At 36.7% G+C, this 18,303-nt stretch overlaps 1 protein-coding gene across 1 annotated transcript; it reads left to right on the top strand.

Annotated features, from left to right (window-relative positions):
• The first annotated feature begins 7,735 nt into the window (after window positions 1-7,735).
• Window positions 7,736-16,688, top strand: LOC102713935 (ABC transporter G family member 53). Its single transcript, XM_015841236.2, has 24 exons — window positions 7,736-8,122; window positions 8,356-8,476; window positions 9,569-9,657; window positions 9,738-9,822; window positions 9,919-10,078; window positions 10,165-10,241; window positions 10,375-10,428; window positions 10,601-10,691; window positions 10,785-11,086; window positions 11,361-11,642; window positions 11,784-12,100; window positions 12,184-12,344; window positions 12,458-12,561; window positions 12,647-12,803; window positions 12,893-13,006; window positions 13,105-13,238; window positions 13,372-13,704; window positions 13,962-14,252; window positions 14,399-14,482; window positions 14,570-14,703; window positions 15,047-15,274; window positions 15,391-15,562; window positions 15,808-16,062; window positions 16,151-16,688. The coding sequence occupies exons 1-24, from the start codon at window positions 7,785-7,787 to the stop codon at window positions 16,406-16,408; spliced, it is 4,341 nt and encodes a 1,446-aa protein (XP_015696722.2). The 5' UTR covers window positions 7,736-7,784; the 3' UTR covers window positions 16,409-16,688.
• The last annotated feature ends 1,615 nt before the right edge of the window (window positions 16,689-18,303 follow it).

Raw genomic sequence — 18,303 nt, 5'->3', positions numbered from 1 at the left:
AACAAAGAAACTATATTCTGAGACCAAGCTATCTCTAACTTGACTCATTGTTAGCAAAACAACAGTACCCATACATATAGAAACCAACTAGAAGTCGAATTCATAAAGAATAAATCCGAAACCGAAAAGAACACCGAAATCTGAAACCGTCGGGTCATCTCTGATGGTCTGACCGTCCACATATGTGCGGTCTGACCACGGGTGTCTCAACGGTCTGACCGCCTATATACCTGCGGTCTAACCGCCCGGTCAATTATCAAAATACACTTAACTCGCAAACCACCAATTTGTTCATCACAAAAACTTGTAAATCACTCTTTGATCTTACACACGTCATCTATTTAAGCAATAGAGAAAAAAAAGAGATATAGAGATCGATCTTGATCCAACCGTCGTTGCCGTATCGTGCTTCGGCATGGCCTTTATCTCTACTGCCGTTTTGCCTTGATGCGATAGGAGAGGAGGAAGAAGAGAAGGAACAGGAGATTGTTGGGAATTTTCAGAAATGCTTGCAAGGGTAAATTTCTTTTAGTTTATATAAGTTTAAATATTTAAATAGAAACCAGTTAGTTCATCTTTTGCACAAGTTTGAAACTTCGATTGTGGGCTGAACCCATTTTTTTAAAAAATCTGGTATTTATTGATCGCGATTCAGATACGGTAACCTAAACGAAGTTTGTAGCCACCGTCGTTATTCTTCTAACACCGCTGGTTTCGTTCGATTTTGATAAACAGTTTACAAGAAAAGCTGAGAACAGTGCTGCTGGTCAGGTCAGAAACTGGTGCAACGCATTTTCTTTTCTTTTCGTCTCGCGGGCCTCCTCCTCCAGCCGCATGGGCCACCCACTGCTGCTGCCTCTGGACCAGGCCGTGGAACTATTTAATGGTATATTTTTTGCAGAAAATTTCATGCATAAGTTCATTATCTCACTTTTGGAGAGTAGATTTTTTAATTTTATAGTAGTTAATTTTATTTTTATACTATTATGTATCTATAAAAATTAGATAACTTTTCATATTTTATGAACCAAAACAACTCAATGATTATCTTGTGTCCAGGTTAAGTTTATACGAAGGTAGTCTTAATCCCCTCGATCTTATCATTGGGCTACGTTGACCTTAAGGTTATCAACTCTAATGTATCCTCGTCACATGGAATCTTGACCATGATAGACATCGATTCAACTCACGTATAGTTCCGACCCTTAACATTGGGTCATTGGCGATGTTCCTAGCAATAGATATAACAAAGTAGTTCGTATTTGTCACATACTTACAACAACATCAACCAATATTTAAAACCAGTTTTATGAAATAACTTATTTGCAAAATCAATTGTTCATCGTAATATATTAACTATGATCATACATCAAATTGTACATCTCTCAAATTTAAATCATATTTTTTACAAGAAATGTATGTGATTATGCCAAATATGTGGCCACTTGTACTGGTCATGTCCTAGATGCAAGCCATTAGCCAAAGAGTTGGGAGCAGATACAGTGTTGTGGGAGCAGCGAAATATATAGATCTGCCTAGGTATTAGTGACAAACGGCCATGTAGTCAATTGGACGTTGTCCATCTACTTTGTAGAGTTTAACCCATTAAAAGGAAAGCCATTAAAAGAAAGATAAAGGCCCAAGCCCTTTGGCTTGGGCCTATGTCCCTATGGTTTAGAGCCTCCCTAACAGAGTTTTCCAAAAGTAAAGCGTTCTTCTACAAGAGGGGTCAGTTTCAAATGTTTCTGACCAAAGAAAACCCAAGCATTAATGTAAGCGATAACTTAATTTTTTTAAAGTAGTATGTCTTAACTGTATTTACCTCTGTAGTGGTAATTAAGTTCTTATATTAAATACTAACTATTATGTTTTATTTTGGCTATTAAATATCAAATAATATTTAAAACTCCTATTAGTAAACATGAGAACACAAGGAAAGCACTAACTAATGCTATAATCATCCTTTCTAAATTTAACCCGTGCATTCGCACAAAATTTATTTAGGGGTTGTGCAAGAAAAGAGGGGGCCCTACCAAATGGACCTGTCCGTCCATGAACTTAAATATAGTTTTGTATAGATTTCAAAATATCTGAAATTTTCATGTGAACTTGGATGACCGTCCATGTTTGGATATATCTGAAATTTACATATCAAATTGATTGCTGTGTTAAATTTTGCGTGACAGATGGGCACTATGTAAAATTTATAGGAACATATGACTATATGACTGTGTTGTTTGGATACAGTGACTTTTTTTTGGTTTCTTGTCACATCCGATGTTTGGACGTTAATTATAAGTATTAAATATAGACTGATAACAAAACTAATTGCATAAATAAAGGCTATTTCATTAGACAAATTTTTAAAGCTTAATTAATCCACGATTAGAAAATGTTTACTATAGCATCACATTCGCTAATTATGGACTAATTAGGCTCAATAGATTCATCTCACGAAATAGTCCAAGAGTATGGATATGTTTTATTAATAGTCTATATTTAATACTTTTAATTAGTGTCTAAACATTGGATGTGACATAGACGTAAAAAAATTGAGGGGAAGCAAATATTTGTGTGCTCAAAGAACACAACAAAAATTCAATGATTTGTACCTATGGTTGTGAAGTGCCATGTGACATTTAGCAGAAAGAGACATCACTGACATGGACAGATGTAATAGCTAGGTATTTAGATTGAGAAAATTTTTGGGAGAAGTGTCACGTCAAATGTTTGACGGATGTTGGAAGGGGCTTTCGGACACGAATGAAAAACGAATTTCACGGCTAGCCTAGAAACTGCGGGACGAATCTTTTGAGCCTAATTAATCCGTCATTAGCACATGTTGGTTACTGTAGCACTTATGGCTAATCATGGGCTAATTATGCTCAAAAGATTCATCTCAAGATTTCTTTCATAACTATGCAATTAGTTTTTTGATTCATCCATGTTTAATGCTTTATTTAGGTGTCCAAAAATTCGATGCGATGTTTTTGGAAAAAAAATTTGGAAACTAAATAAGGCCTAAGCTTTATTGAATACACTGCTGGATCAAAATTAGCCATGCACATGATTGTAACAGAAAATTGTCAGTGTCAACTGAACATCCACCAAAATAATGTCCAATAAGTCCTTAGCAGCCAGACAGCACATTACGGTGAATTGTGTTTTCCAATAGAATAGAAGAAAATGATTGAAAGAGAAAGGACACAGGATAATAGTACAAGAAAAACAGATGGTCCTTCTCCATTTTCAATAGGTCTATTGTTTGGTTTTTTAAGATGTCATATTTATAAACGAAAAATAATTTATAAATACAACTTATATATATATATATATGTGTGTGTTTTTAGCAATCTAGAAATAAAGAGTAAAAAATAAACTATGTTAAAAAAATCTCAGAATCAACTCTAAATTTTAAATTGAAAATTCAAATCTTGACTTATAAGCATAAACATAAACGAAAAAGGATATACAACTTTGTGGACTGCACTTTTGTAAGCATTAGACTCCCCTTGTGCATTGAGCCATTGATGCATGAACTGCAACTGAAATACAGGACCAAAATTCCTAAATTAAATTTCATTGCTTTTTTTCTAATCCAAGGGCACTGAGTAGTAAACTAAATCTATAAAACACTTAGAGAACCATCGAGTGCGCATGTGTGATACCGTAAACTTTCATTACTAACTCCAAATTTCTGTACCGCTACAGCAAACATGCACCAAACTGGGATAATCTGTTCTAAACAGAGTGTTTGTCATTTCCAGTTTGAAATCATCTGCCTGAATTCTCTACGAAGCTGCACTTTTCGTCTGAAGATTATTTTTTAGAAAAACAATAGTACCAAAAGCAATTTTATAATCATTGAGTAGACATCAAAGGTACCAAAACTTTAGTATAAAATTTGGTATCTTCTATTACCTAATACACCAAGAGCTACTAAATTTTATATAGAAAAAAGTGATATTCTTTTTCTAAGTACTGTAATATAGTACGAATACTTGCATCAGGGATGATGTGATCAACGCAGCCGGAGGCGCCCGAAAACGACGGCAACGAACTCCACCAGAAACCGGTTGGCCAGTGGCATTACACATTTGTTTTTCTAACGCGAAAAGGTAGCTAGAAAAAAATAAAATGCACAAGTGCGATAGCATTTACCTGCATAGGTTCGTGGTCGCGAATCGAAGATCGTGCATCGACTGCGATTTCAAGCCAAGCGTCGCGGTCTCGTTGGACAGCTGACGGCTGCTAAAAGAGAGCAGCCACTGAAAAATCTTCAGAGCTTTTGGCCTTATCCATGGTCCATGGTGCTGATGTTGCTTCCTTCCCTTTCTACTCGACAAACCTGAGGAAGTGGGGATCAAGGACAGAAAATTCAGTGGTGGCTCCAATAATTAAGGAGCAAAGTTTTCTTTCTTTGTTGTTTACATTCTCAGACCAACAGAATCTGCCCCCACTTAAAAAAGATGCAGGGTGGTACAGATGGTGGTTTACTGATTAGATGAACATCATGCGTGAAAGAGAGAAGCATTTGTGTGGATTGTAATGGGAATTTAATTAATTACTATACCTGAGTTTTGTTGAACTATATGGGTGGTTGCATCATTTATTCTCATCATGTGTGTTTTTGTAAGTACTCCCTCCGTCAAAGAATAAGACAAACTTTCGGTTTCTATGTCCAGTGTTTAATCATCTGTCTTATTTAAAATATTTTCAAGAAATTAAAAAGAAATTAGTCACGCGTAAAGTACTATTCATGATTTATCATCTAACAAAAACAAAAATGTTAATTGTAAATTTTTTTTAGATAAGACGAACAGTCAAACATTGTAAATAAAAGATAAAAGATTGGTTTATTTTAGGACGAAGAGAGTACATTTTAGTTGGATGAGCATAATTCTGGTGGATGCCTAGTGTGGAGATAAAACGGCGTATGTGTCGGTGCTGTTTTTTCTTTTTTTCTTTTTTTGACTTTTTTTTGGGTGTAAAGCATATTTAGGACCCACTGAACTATATCTATATGTTGTATAATTTCTTGGAGCATAATTCAGTTGTGTTGAACTATATCTATATGTTGTATAATTTATTTTCATCACTGTATATATGTGTTTTCTTAAGTACATTTCAGTTCGATGAGCATAATTCTGGTGGGGACCTAGTGTGTTTTGTTATGATTTATTTTCACTGTCTTTTTTTTTGGTGTAAAGGCATCTTTAAACATGCATGTTTAGGAGCCACAAAGGTCTTATGGTGCAATTTATATGGCTTTATATCATTTCCCAGAGGGTATATATGCAATTCATAATAGGGGTTCCCCACGAGTTTGCAGCGGCACGTTAGAAAGTTATTTCATAGTATATTACATTTCAAGCTCATAACTCTTGCTAACGAAAAAATAGTGATGCAAAAAATGATGGTTACTTACAATTGTAAGGAAAATAAGTACTCGTATATATATGCATAGGAGTAATGATAGTAACAATAAACAAAAGATGCGTAACTGAAGACAGGAACGACGGTTGAGATTAAATTTAGAAGGGATCCAACGGCGCTAATGTTTCCTAGGTGATGTGGCTTGACCTTGTTATTATCAAACATGAGAAATATCCGATGGGTATTATTTTTTTAGATGGTGTGACCCAAGGAGACGAATATTTACGACTCCGTTGGATATCCACATGTTTCTTATATATCACCTAAATACCTAAATAGTTATTAAAAATATAAAAAAGTTAATATAGATTGATACTATATCACTCAATAAACATAAAAGTTCAAATTCGACTCATATATATTATAACAAAGAAATAAACTAACACTAGCATACGCACATTCACAGTTATATTTGTTATTTTTGTTATAACTTGAAGTTGAATTTGAACTCAATGTTTCCGGAGTGATGTACCTCATGTTAATTTATCTTATCATTTTTTTCATATTTTTAGTGCTTATTTAGATAAAATGCAAGAAATGTGTAGATATCTACCTCAGTGTTAAAAATAATTTCCCTGTGACTTAATATATGTTGAGCTTTATAGTAATAACTATATCAAGTAGGAGTACGAGAGAAATCCAAATGTTATTATATTTTGATGATGTATGTTATGCTTTTGGTCTTAAGGTGATGGACATGGCCTTACATCTTTTCTACAAAATGCGTGTGGTTCATATAAGCATTAAAACATGGTCTGAGCATCTAATAAATTTAGCAAAATCAAATGATGAGCTTGGACCTCTTTTTGCTACTTTCACAACGAAAGTTGATACTCCATCCGTTGTGATTCACGACGTAAGTCTTTCTAGCATTGTCTAGATTCATATATATATATATATGCTAATAAATTTAGACATATATATATATAAATTATATACGTTCATCCATCAATGAACTTAGACAAAGCCAGAGAGACTTATAATATGAAACGGAGGCAGTAGATCAATTACCACAGCCATCTAGAACCTTTTATGTAAAATAAAACAACAAACAAACACTTTAATCTACTACAAGAATTTATTGCTTTTCTTTTCCTTGAAGCTACCTCAAAGTAATTTAACCTTGCATTCTAATAATGGTTTAAATTTAGGAGAATTATACGGTATTCCACATTTTCTTTTGCCTGCTCATTGCCCATTAATCCAATGGGTGATACTACACAGTACTCACCTCATCTCATTGGAGGTAATAAACCAAAAACTGGAAATAAATGAATTCTCTTGAACCTTGTATACAAAACATTGCTGGCTTCAAAGTACTTACTATTAGTGAAATGTTTTCGACTTACCTTATTTTCATAGTTGGATTACAGCAAATCATGTTTTATATATCTAGACGTATGGCATCTTGAATGAAAAGATTAAATTGTATGATCAACATCCCATAAAGATTCAAGTTCGATATTACAAGGTAAGAACTCAGACATAAAACAACTAAAATAATGAAAAAAAAATCGAATATTTGGAAATTTGAATACTATTTCATTTTTCATTTACATATTCAAAGTTTTAAATTTTAAATAATTTATCTGTTGCAGGTGTAAAGTATAATTAAATTTACTGTGAATTTTGGAACTTCGGTATGTATACATTTGAATAACCAAAAAAAATGTTAATATTTACCATCTTATTTTCTTGCATGCATAATTAAATATATATCCCTACTATGAGTCCCTTCTTTTGTTTTTGCCTACAACTTATTAGCAAAATATTTTTAAACAACCAATGGCTAGGATTTGTAGTTTGATCTTACCACCTGATATAACAAAGAATTTATTCCTCGCACTCTGCAAATTGGCTTGACTATTTTACATAGGAAGTCATTATCGTTAATTTAGTTGCTCCACATGTCATATTCAAAAGTGTTAGTATAATCAAAGTGGCAATGAAAAACAATGTCAAATCATTAAATTATGCACTTAACGAAAATGCCTTAAATTGAATGTTGAATATATTTGGATTAGTGGAGTTCAATTATCTGCCCTCTCTCCCAACGTAGTAACGCTTATTGTTTCCAGAAGGATACGTACAGAGTTGTGTTAGACAGCCACATGAGCTTCTGTCGTTGCGGCGCAGGTTTATTTCAAAATTTTAAAAGAGAAATCAAATTTGTCTGAAACTATTTCATACGCTGTCGTCACGGCCGACGTCATCACAGCACCGTTTAATTAAACCCAGCCACCATATAAAGCGTCCGTCTCTCTCTCTCTCGTGGCGTCTCGTTATTCTCATCTGCTTCGCTTCGCTGCGTCGCCGGCGGCGAGCTCGCGCGCGCTCTCTCTCAGGGGATGGATGACGCCGGGGAGATACACGCGTTCGGGGGCAGCCTGCGGCGGGAGGGGTCGCCGTGGTCGTCGGCCCGCGCCGGGGACGTGTTCTCGCGGCGGTCGTCGTCGTCGAGGGATGGGGAGGACGACGAGGAGGCCCTGCGGTGGGCGGCGCTGGAGAAGCTCCCCACCTACGACCGCGCCCGGACGGCGGTGCTCGCCATGCCCGAGGGCGAGCTGCGGGAGGTGAACGTGCAGCGGCTCGGGCCGCAGGAGCGGCACGCGCTGCTGGAGCGCCTCGCCTGGGCCGGCGACGACCACCCCCGCTTCCTCTCCAAGTTCAAGGACCGCATCGACAGGTACCACATTCAAATTCGCGCCTCCTTCTCCTCGTAAATTTCAAATTCCAGACTTAAATTTGAGGTTATCTCATCGTAACTTATTTTCCAGTCTTAGATACAAACACTTATGTAAAAGTTTTATAGTAAATTATTTCTATACCATTTTCAACCATCCTCGCTTGGTTCCAAACCAATTGAAATCGAAATAGGAGCGATTTTGATGGGTGTTTGGATTGATTGGTGCGGTGCAGGGTTGGGATCGAGCTGCCGACGATCGAGGTGCGTTACGAGAATCTGAATGTGGAGGCAGAGGCGTACGTCGGCAGCAGGGGCCTGCCCACAATCCTCAACACCTACGCCAACGTGCTCGAGGTATTTACACGTTTGCATAAATATATCGTCGTGCTATTGAATCTGACTAGTTTTGCTTGCCACACTGGTCTCCGTTGAAGCCTGAGAGATTTAATGCTTATGGATTTTACAGGCACTAATATCTGTTAAGGGACTGAGATTATTCAGTTCTTCACATTAGTTTTTGGGGTTTTAGGGACACCAATCTCTGTTAGAGAATGAGGTTAATCAGCAGTTCGGATTAGTTTTCGGGTTTTGGATTAGATGACTCCCAGTCCAGTCCAATACTGCACGTAGTTTTCTGAAGAAACAAGACACTTGGCCCTACACTGACGTGCTACCTGCTGAACTCAACATAATAGTGCCAGAGTGTCGTAGTCAATCTCAAATCATATACTGTTAATGGCACAACCAATTGGTATGTTGACTCGTTTCGGAGAGAGCTGGTAAAAAGTCTAGTCAGAGTATTACCGCGATGAAAAAAAAATACAGAGTTTTCTTTTCTGTTGCAGTTATGAAATAATAACGTGAGCAGATGCAAACGTAATTCGATACTGACAAAGAGCTGGTACATCCGTAAACAAAAACAGAAGAAATTTTTTTTTTTTGGTTGGCAGAAAGCCACAAAAAAATTAAAGAATTCTGGTTGACTATTACCCATGTTAGCCACACAGATTCTGTAGTGCAGCAAAATTCTGAGCCACTGATTAAGACTGCCAAACTGTTGATTTTCAAAAGGAACGAAATACTGCGGCTGGTGTTGGCAACACGACTTTTCTTGGATGTGGCTCTGATCTAGTTCATCATCACTTCATCAGCAGAAGAGTTTCCTGGATATGAACAGAAGAGTTTCCTGATTGGTGCAACAAACATATGGCCCTGATCTAGTTCATCATCACTTTATCAGCAGACCTAAACAATATGTACACCATGAATATAAATAACACATAAACAATGATATTAAGTTAGATGAAATTTATTGTTAGTGTAACATAAGGAATTGATACCGCCCTGTTAGTTTGCATTCATTTACCAGATGACATAGACTCCCCTTCTTATACTTTATTCCATGCATGTGCACTGACAAGGTGGTAATCACCTCCATCCAAACAGGGCCTGGCAAATGCTCTTCATTTGACACCAAATAGGAAACAGACAATACCAATCCTTCACAATGTCAGTGGGATTATTAAGCCTCACAGGTAACTCTTCCCAGCATACTGCCACTTTCCTAGTTATATTCATTTCATTCAGTATGTTAACTTGTCCCTGCTATTTTCAGAATGACCTTGCTTTTGGGTCCTCCTGGTGCGGGAAAAACCACACTTCTTTTAGCCTTGGCAGGAACTGTCCCTTCAGGTCTAAAGGTACTCAGTCCATTTTTCATTTTCTGTAGTACATTGCTTATTGGCTTATCACACCTTGCAAGTACTAATACTAATCTAAAATCGCAATCGTAAAAGGTATCTGGAGCAATAACTTATAATGGACATTCCATGAATGAATTCGAGCCCCGGAGATCAGCAGCTTATGTTAGTCAACATGACCTGCATATGGGTGAATTGACGGTTCGTGAAACAGTCAATTTCTCTGCAAAATGTCAAGGAATTGGCCACCGCTATGGTAAGAAATAGACAAAATGGAAAAAAAAAAACTCAACACGATGGCAAACACATGGAATAACTAACAATTTTGTTTAAAATGATCAGATCTTCTAATGGAACTATCAAGGAGAGAAAAGGAAGAAAATATCAAACCGGATCCAGAAATAGATATTTACTTGAAGGTAATGCAGTTCTTACATCACAACTCATCTCATTCACAAGTTTTTTCCATTTAATTTATTTTAGTTTTATGTCATCTATGATTGTTTCAAGAAAAGTTTGATTCATATGAAACTTCCCATTTGGCTTGTGTAGGCTGCTGCAACAGGAGAGCAGAAAGCCGAGGTGGTCACAAATCACATACTAAAGGTGCATGAACACTAGCTACTTATATACAGTTGTGTTGTAATTCATTTTAAATGTCACAGTTCAAACTTGAATGGCAACAAATGTTTCTCCCAAGTTCCAAGGGGGTATACCGTATGAAAAGGTGTTTATGATACTAATACTTCAATTCCTTTTTTTTCTTCAACTGTTGAAGGTTTTGGGGTTGGATATCTGTGCTGACACAATTGTAGGAAACAATATGTTGAGAGGCATATCAGGGGGACAAAAAAAGAGAGTAACTACAGGTAATGCATCTTTGGTGAAAACAAAGTATGAGGTGCATATATATCAGAGATACCGGGTTCTCTAATTGCCTGACCCCTGAATTTTTGCTGCAGCTGAGATGCTTGTCACTCCAGGACGAGCCCTTTTCATGGATGAGATATCAACTGGACTTGACAGTTCCACAACATACCAGATTGTGAACTCCATCCGACAGACCATCCACATTGTTGGTGGAACAGCAGTCATTGCTTTGCTACAACCTGCACCAGAGACATATGAATTGTTTGATGATATAATTCTCCTCTCGGACGGTCAGGTCGTCTACAATGGTCCTCGTGAACATGTGCTTGAATTCTTTGAATCAGTGGGCTTCAAATGCCCTGAGAGAAAAGGCGTGGCTGACTTTTTGCAGGAAGTGAGTAACTGGATTTTTATCATTGTGTTTTATCAAGCTTTATCTAGTGATATATTTCACAAAAAAATGCAGTATCTAGTGATACAGAAGTTGAAGACTTTACATATATGAAAAAGTATACTGTGCAATTATATTACTTTACAATGAAACGGATAGAGAAGTAGCCTTATTTCAAACCTGAAGATTTTCGTGTTAACTAGAGCATTTTAAAATTCTAGGATCATATTTTGAGGCAAATTTTATATTTGAATAACTATAAGTGGAAATGTGACAGGTTACTTCAAGGAAAGATCAAAGGCAATACTGGATACATGGTGATGAGACATACCAATACGTTCCTGTTAAGGAGTTTGCAGAGGCATTTCAGTCTTTCCATGTTGGTCGGGCTATAAGAAGTGAGTTGGAAATCCCATTTGACAAGACCAGGAGCCACCCTGCTGCCCTGAAAACATCAAAATATGGTGCCAGCATGAAAGAACTGCTTAAAGCCAACATTGACAGAGAGATATTGCTAATGAAAAGGAACTCCTTTGTGTATATATTCAAGGCAACTCAGGTTATTTTTCAAACTAAAACATTTCAATTTGTAATGATAATACATGCCACAAATTTTATATGTTAGAGTTACTTGGTCTACTTGTTTCTACTTCATAGAAGCAGATAATAAATTTAATTGTATTGTATCTCTCTTATTCAGCTAACACTCATGGCATTCATTGCAATGACTGTCTTTATCCGCACTAATATGCATCGTGACTCAATAACAAACGGAGGAATATATATGGGTGCACTGTTCTTTGGCATCCTGATGATCATGTTCAACGGGTTGGCAGAAGTTGGGTTAACTATTGCAAAGCTCCCTGTTTTCTTCAAGCAAAGGGATCTCCTATTCTATCCTGCATGGACATACTCCTTACCATCATGGATCATTAAGACTCCCCTCTCCTTGCTCAACGTAACAATTTGGGTATTCCTAACATACTATGTTATTGGATTTGATCCCAATGTAGAGAGGTAAAGAAAGCAAAATTTCCACATTGTGTTCCATCTTATTATGAATGTATTGCAGAAACTAATTGAATAACACAATGCTGCAGACTTTTTAGACAGTTCCTGGTTCTTCTGGTAATGAATGAAACATCATCTGGACTTTTCCGTTTCATTGCTGGACTTGCAAGGCATCAAGTTGTTGCAAGCACCATGGGTTCATTCGGTATACTCATTTTTATGCTTTTGGGCGGGTTCATCCTGTCAAGAGGTCAGAAGAAATTATCCATGTTCTTCAATCAAACTGCATAAGTCACTCTATAATCTCCATATTCAATGTGGTTGGTTAAAAGATAGTAAATGTTCGCCTATTTAACTGAACAGAGAACGTGAAGAAATGGTGGATATGGGGATACTGGATATCACCCCTGATGTATGCACAAAATGCCATATCTGTAAATGAATTCCTAGGTCACAGCTGGAATAAGGTAAAAATATACTTATGGACATCAATTAACAGCCAAATATCTGAATATGTCTGGCTAAAACATTTTATTGTTGCTATTACTGCAGACAATACCTGGTTTCAAGGAGCCACTTGGAAAGCTAGTTCTAGAATCCCGTGGACTTTTCCATGAGGCCAAATGGTATTGGATTGGTGTTGGTGCATTGCTCGGATATGTGCTGCTATTCAATATCCTCTACACAATCTGCCTCACATTCCTCAATCGTGAGTCAGAAATTAAATGCCAGTAAAATGCTATTCTTACAAAAAAAAAGCTTATAAATTCTCATTTTTATACATTCTGCTCCCTGCAGCATTTGACAGCAATCAGCCAACAATATCTGAGGAGACATTGAAGATAAAACAAGCTAATCTCACTGGTGATATTATAGAAGCATCATCAAGAGGACGGATTACTACCAATACAAGTACTGCTCATTTCTGTAGTTAGCTGCCTAAATACTCTGCAATTTAACATAATGTCTTACCCCATTTAACAAAAACCTTCAATATATTTGTCTACCAGACACTGTAGATGAGGAAGCAATTTCCAACCATGCAACAGTGAATTCTAGTCCAGGCAAGAAAGGAATGGTCCTCCCTTTCGTACCTCTCTCCATCACGTTTGAAGATATAAGATACAGCGTTGACATGCCAGAGGTATTTTATATAGGGAGTTACTGAGACATAGATATATCTTATATGTGCTTGCCATATGAAGATTCTTCTATATCCAAAATACTTAAGAGCAACTCCACATATAATTGGTTCTAATGTCTGATAAAACTTTTAGGTAATTAAAGCACAAGGTGTGACAGAGAGCCGGTTGGAGCTATTGAAGGGCATCAGTGGTTCATTTAGGCCAGGAATACTTACAGCTCTTATGGGTGTCAGTGGAGCTGGGAAAACAACATTGATGGATGTGTTGGCTGGGAGGAAAACCAGTGGATATGTAGAGGGTAACATTACCATCTCTGGTTATCCAAAGAAGCAACAAACTTTTGCTCGCGTATCAGGATACTGTGAGCAGAATGACATCCATTCACCAAATGTTACTGTCTACGAGTCTCTTGTATTCTCTTCATGGCTCAGACTGCCTGCGGAAGTTGATTCTGCAACAAGAAAGGTTTGACAAAAAATAAACAGTATTATAATATATAAGCATACCATAAAAGCACATTCAGGATGATTAAAAAGGAGAATGTTCTTTTTTCAATTGATCTAGAATGCCATACATTGTATAAATAAACTAACAGATATCCTTTTTTTTGCAAAGTTCCATACATAAACAAGAGGGGATGTTCTTCTGGTCATATTTTCCTAGTAGTCATTTATTTCGTAAGACCATCATGCATATTATGACACATGAAATTGGGTGTGCAGATGTTTATTGATGAGGTCATGGAGCTTGTGGAGCTTTTCCCCTTAAAAGACGCATTAGTTGGATTGCCTGGTGTGAATGGATTATCAACCGAACAAAGGAAAAGACTAACAATAGCAGTAGAGCTAGTTGCTAACCCATCTATCATATTCATGGATGAACCAACATCTGGACTTGATGCACGAGCGGCAGCCATCGTCATGAGGGCAATAAGAAATACTGTCGACACAGGAAGAACAGTTGTTTGCACAATTCACCAACCAAGTATTGATATATTTGAATCTTTTGATGAGGTAATCAAAATCATACCAAATATAGTGCTGCTTTTTTTTTCTGTCGCATGGATTTAAGATGAGGAGAAACGACAAGATATACATTTCTCGTGTACAATGGTTTTTAGCACTCTTTTTGACAATACATAGTAATACTATCTTTGCAGCTATTCCTGATGAAACGAGGAGGTGAAGAGATTTATGTAGGTCCAGTGGGACGTCACTCATGTGAATTGATACGATATTTTGAGGTAAGAACAAAAGTTTACATGTTTCCATGAATTTATTTATTTTTGCACTGGAAAAATATGTAACTAAGCTGCTTTCATTGTCTCAAGTCTATTGAAGGTGTCAACGAAATAAAACATGGCTACAATCCTTCAACATGGATGCTGGAAGTGACCAGTACTATGCAAGAACAGTTAACTGGGGTTAACTTCAGTGAAGTGTACAAGAATTCTGAACTATACAAGTAAGTACTTGGTTGTCATATGGTTGATAATTTGACTATATGCCATGCTAATTTAAGCTGTAAAAAATTATATTGCAAAATAAGGAAGCAGCAATCACTCTATATTAAGTATGCCTTCATTATTTTCAAGAGGGCAAGTCACTAAATGAAAAGACATGACTGTTTTTGGACTATGTATGAATTATAAATGATGCTAAAACCATTAATGAAACACTGCAAGTGCTTCAAACTACCACTATGTAGATAATTTACTCTTTTGCAAGTGATACTTAAATACATCTGAAAAGGCTAAGACTCAATTTTAGCAGTGTTCAATAATATTATAATTTGTTTTGCGTTGCAGGAGGAACAAAAGTATGATAAAGGAGCTAAGCTCACCTCCTGAAGGTTCAAGTGATCTGTCCTTTCCAACAGAATATACCCAAACTTTCATCACACAATGTTTAGCTTGCCTTTGGAAGCAAAGTCTGTCATACTGGAGAAATCCTCCATATACTGCTGTCAAGTACTTCTACACCATTGTAATCGCGCTGTTGTTTGGAACAATGTTCTGGGGTGTTGGCAGAAAAAGGTACGCAGTCAATAATAGCAAGTAAATACGTAGATGTAAAACTTTCTGCATATTTAGAGATGCTACCTTGAGTTTCTATCTGTCGTAAATTCACTAGGTGTACTCCACTCATGCAGGAAAAATCAACAGGACTTGTTCAATGCCATGGGCTCCATGTATGCATCAGTTTTATTTATGGGAATACAGAATTCCTCTTCCGTTCAGCCAGTTGTGTCTGTTGAACGCACTGTCTTCTATAGGGAACGGGCAGCTCACATGTATTCGCCTTTGCCATATGCCCTGGGACAGGTAAGGTTCTTTTGCATTAACCTTATCATAAAAAGAATATGTATGCTAAGAAAGAAAAGATGGTTATTTGAAAAAAAAAAGGCAGTGCCCGTTACACGTAAAGCATGATAATCAGATGGAAGCTTGTATATATAGTTTGTGCACTATAAAATTTCAACCTAGATAACACAATAGTTAAAGCAATACTTGAAGTAATTGGAAGAAAATAAACAGTACGTTCAGCTAACATATAGTTTTATCTGCAGGTTGCAATTGAACTTCCATACATCCTTGTTCAGTCCTTAATATATGGTGTTCTGGTGTATGCAATGATTGGATTCGAGTGGACAGCTGCCAAATTCTTTTGGTACCTGTTTTTCATGTATTTCACTCTATCGTACTACACATTTTATGGCATGATGTCAGTGGGTCTGACTCCAAGCTATAACATGGCCTCTGTTGTTTCCACTGCATTCTATGCCATTTGGAACCTTTTCTCAGGATTTATAATACCAAGAACTGTGAGTACACTAACATTCACTGCTATTTAATTGTAATTTAATTCCGGAATATCTACCATTTCTAATACATCCTACTTTTTATTGGCAGCGAATTCCAATATGGTGGAGATGGTACTATTGGGTCTGCCCTGTTGCGTGGACACTCTACGGGTTGGTAACTTCACAGTTCGGCGATGTAACTGATACATTTGACAATGGTGTTCGTATATCGGACTTTGTCGAGAGCTACTTTGGTTACCATCACGACTTCTTGTCGGTGGTCGCCGTGATGGTGGTCGCGTTTGCTGTTCTCTTTGCCTTCCTTTTCGGACTGTCAATCAAGATATTCAACTTCCAGAAGAGATAAATTTAACATGACACAACCAAGTTCGTGCAGAGCCTGATTTTGTACAGCATATGTGAATACTAGCAAATCATAATTGTACAGCTTTTAGCACGTTGTATCGCCCAACCATAATTGATAATTGTACATCTTAAAGCAGCTGCACGAGCACGACGACGGTCGTGGGCAATTTGGGCTGGACAGTCTGAACTGATAGGCCCATTCTGGAGCCCGTTAAGCTCGTCCGAACCCCCTTTTGTATTGGGCAATTTTTTGCCGAAGGATTTTAAAATTGAGTTGGAAGTTTCACAGATTGAATTGAAGATTTTCGAATTTGGTTTTTTTTCGAAATCTGGGTTCATAGTTTGAAATTTGGAGCTGAAAATTGAGTTGATTGTTTTAACTTGAGCTCAAAGTCTGAAAAAATTCGACATTTTCTTTTTTTTAAATGTAAGTACAAATTTTCTATTAAAAATCGTGTAAGCGAATCTCTAAAAAAGGTATACTGTATATGTTCAAAATATAAGTATTTATGGTATTGTTCAGTAAGGATTAAGATTTAAAAAAAAGGCTACGATGTCTCCCTCAATAAATAATTAATGGATTAGTGTGAGAGTGTAGATTGGGATAAAGAAACAAGAATTAATGGATAGGTCTTATGATTAGTTGAGAGAAAAAAGGTAGGGAACAAAATCAATAAAGAAATACCATGATTGGTTAACTAAAGAGGTAGCAGCGACGTGGCAAGATAAAGCTGTTACGGCAAAATAGCTAAAGAGGTAACAGCGGCGTGGCAAAGACAACGCTGTCACACCAAAAACCCTGCGTGATAACGTTGTTTTGGTACACCAATGTTGGTGGCGTGGTCAAAAGGTTCATCCGGTGAAAATATTTTCTTCCGACGTTTAGTAATAAAATTATTTATTAAAAAAGTTTAAAAAATAAAAAAAGTATATACAAATAAAGCAATTCTTGGTTTAAATTTACTATGTGCGCACATTTAAAATGTGCTAGAAAAATTCGGCCAAAGTAAGACTGAATAATTTCTATTTTGGTTTGCGTCATAAACGTTTGCAATTCATTAATCTGGTATCGTTTTGACGATTTCGCTCGTGCAATAATATTAGCATCGTGTTCACATTTTTAGTGTCAACAATAGGCAACAACGTTGACATAGGAGAAGCGAACGAGATGCATTTATGTCGCAATGGTACGTAGGCCCTATTTAGTTCCCAAAAAATTTTTTTAAAAACATCACATCGAATTTTTAGATATTTAAATAGAGCATTAAATATAGATAAAAATAAAAACTAATTGCACAGTTATAGGAAAAATCATGAGACATATCTTTTGAGCCTAATTAGTGCATGATTAGCCATAAGTTCTATAGTAACCAACATGTGCTAATGACTGATTAATTAGGTTCAAAAGATTCGTCTCGCGGTTTTCAGGCGGGCTGTAAAATTCATTTTTATATTCGTGTCCGAAAAACCCTTTTGACATCGAGTCAAACGTTTAACGTAACCCTTTTCTAAAAATTTTTAGTAACTAAACAACGCCTTACTTACGCCTTACTTTTGTTCAGCAAAGCATGAGTTGCCGGTCGTACACAGAGACTTGAGAGTTACTCTCTCCGTCTGAGCACAATCTCACCTGGCTCAAAAGATTGAGATGGAGAAACTTATTGAGCGACGATACTTTGGTGTGATAGCCGCTTGAGCAAGATATGAATTAATTATCATCATCGATTCCTCGTTGGTAGGGCTATCTGACGCCATTGCCACCGACGCGTACAGGAAGGGACAGTACAAAGTTTTTGTTTCGCTTTTTTACATATAAAAAACATATGGCATATTTAAGAACTAAAAATAGTTTTGTACAATTTTGTCGTAGATCTCGATGAGTTCTATAATTATAAT

Source organism: Oryza brachyantha, chromosome 9 (genome assembly GCF_000231095.2).
Source record: "Oryza brachyantha chromosome 9, ObraRS2, whole genome shotgun sequence".
Lineage (NCBI taxonomy): Eukaryota > Viridiplantae > Streptophyta > Magnoliopsida > Poales > Poaceae > Oryza > Oryza brachyantha.
Note: the sequence above shows the minus strand (reverse complement) of the source record. Positions and strands in the feature narration are given on the sequence as shown.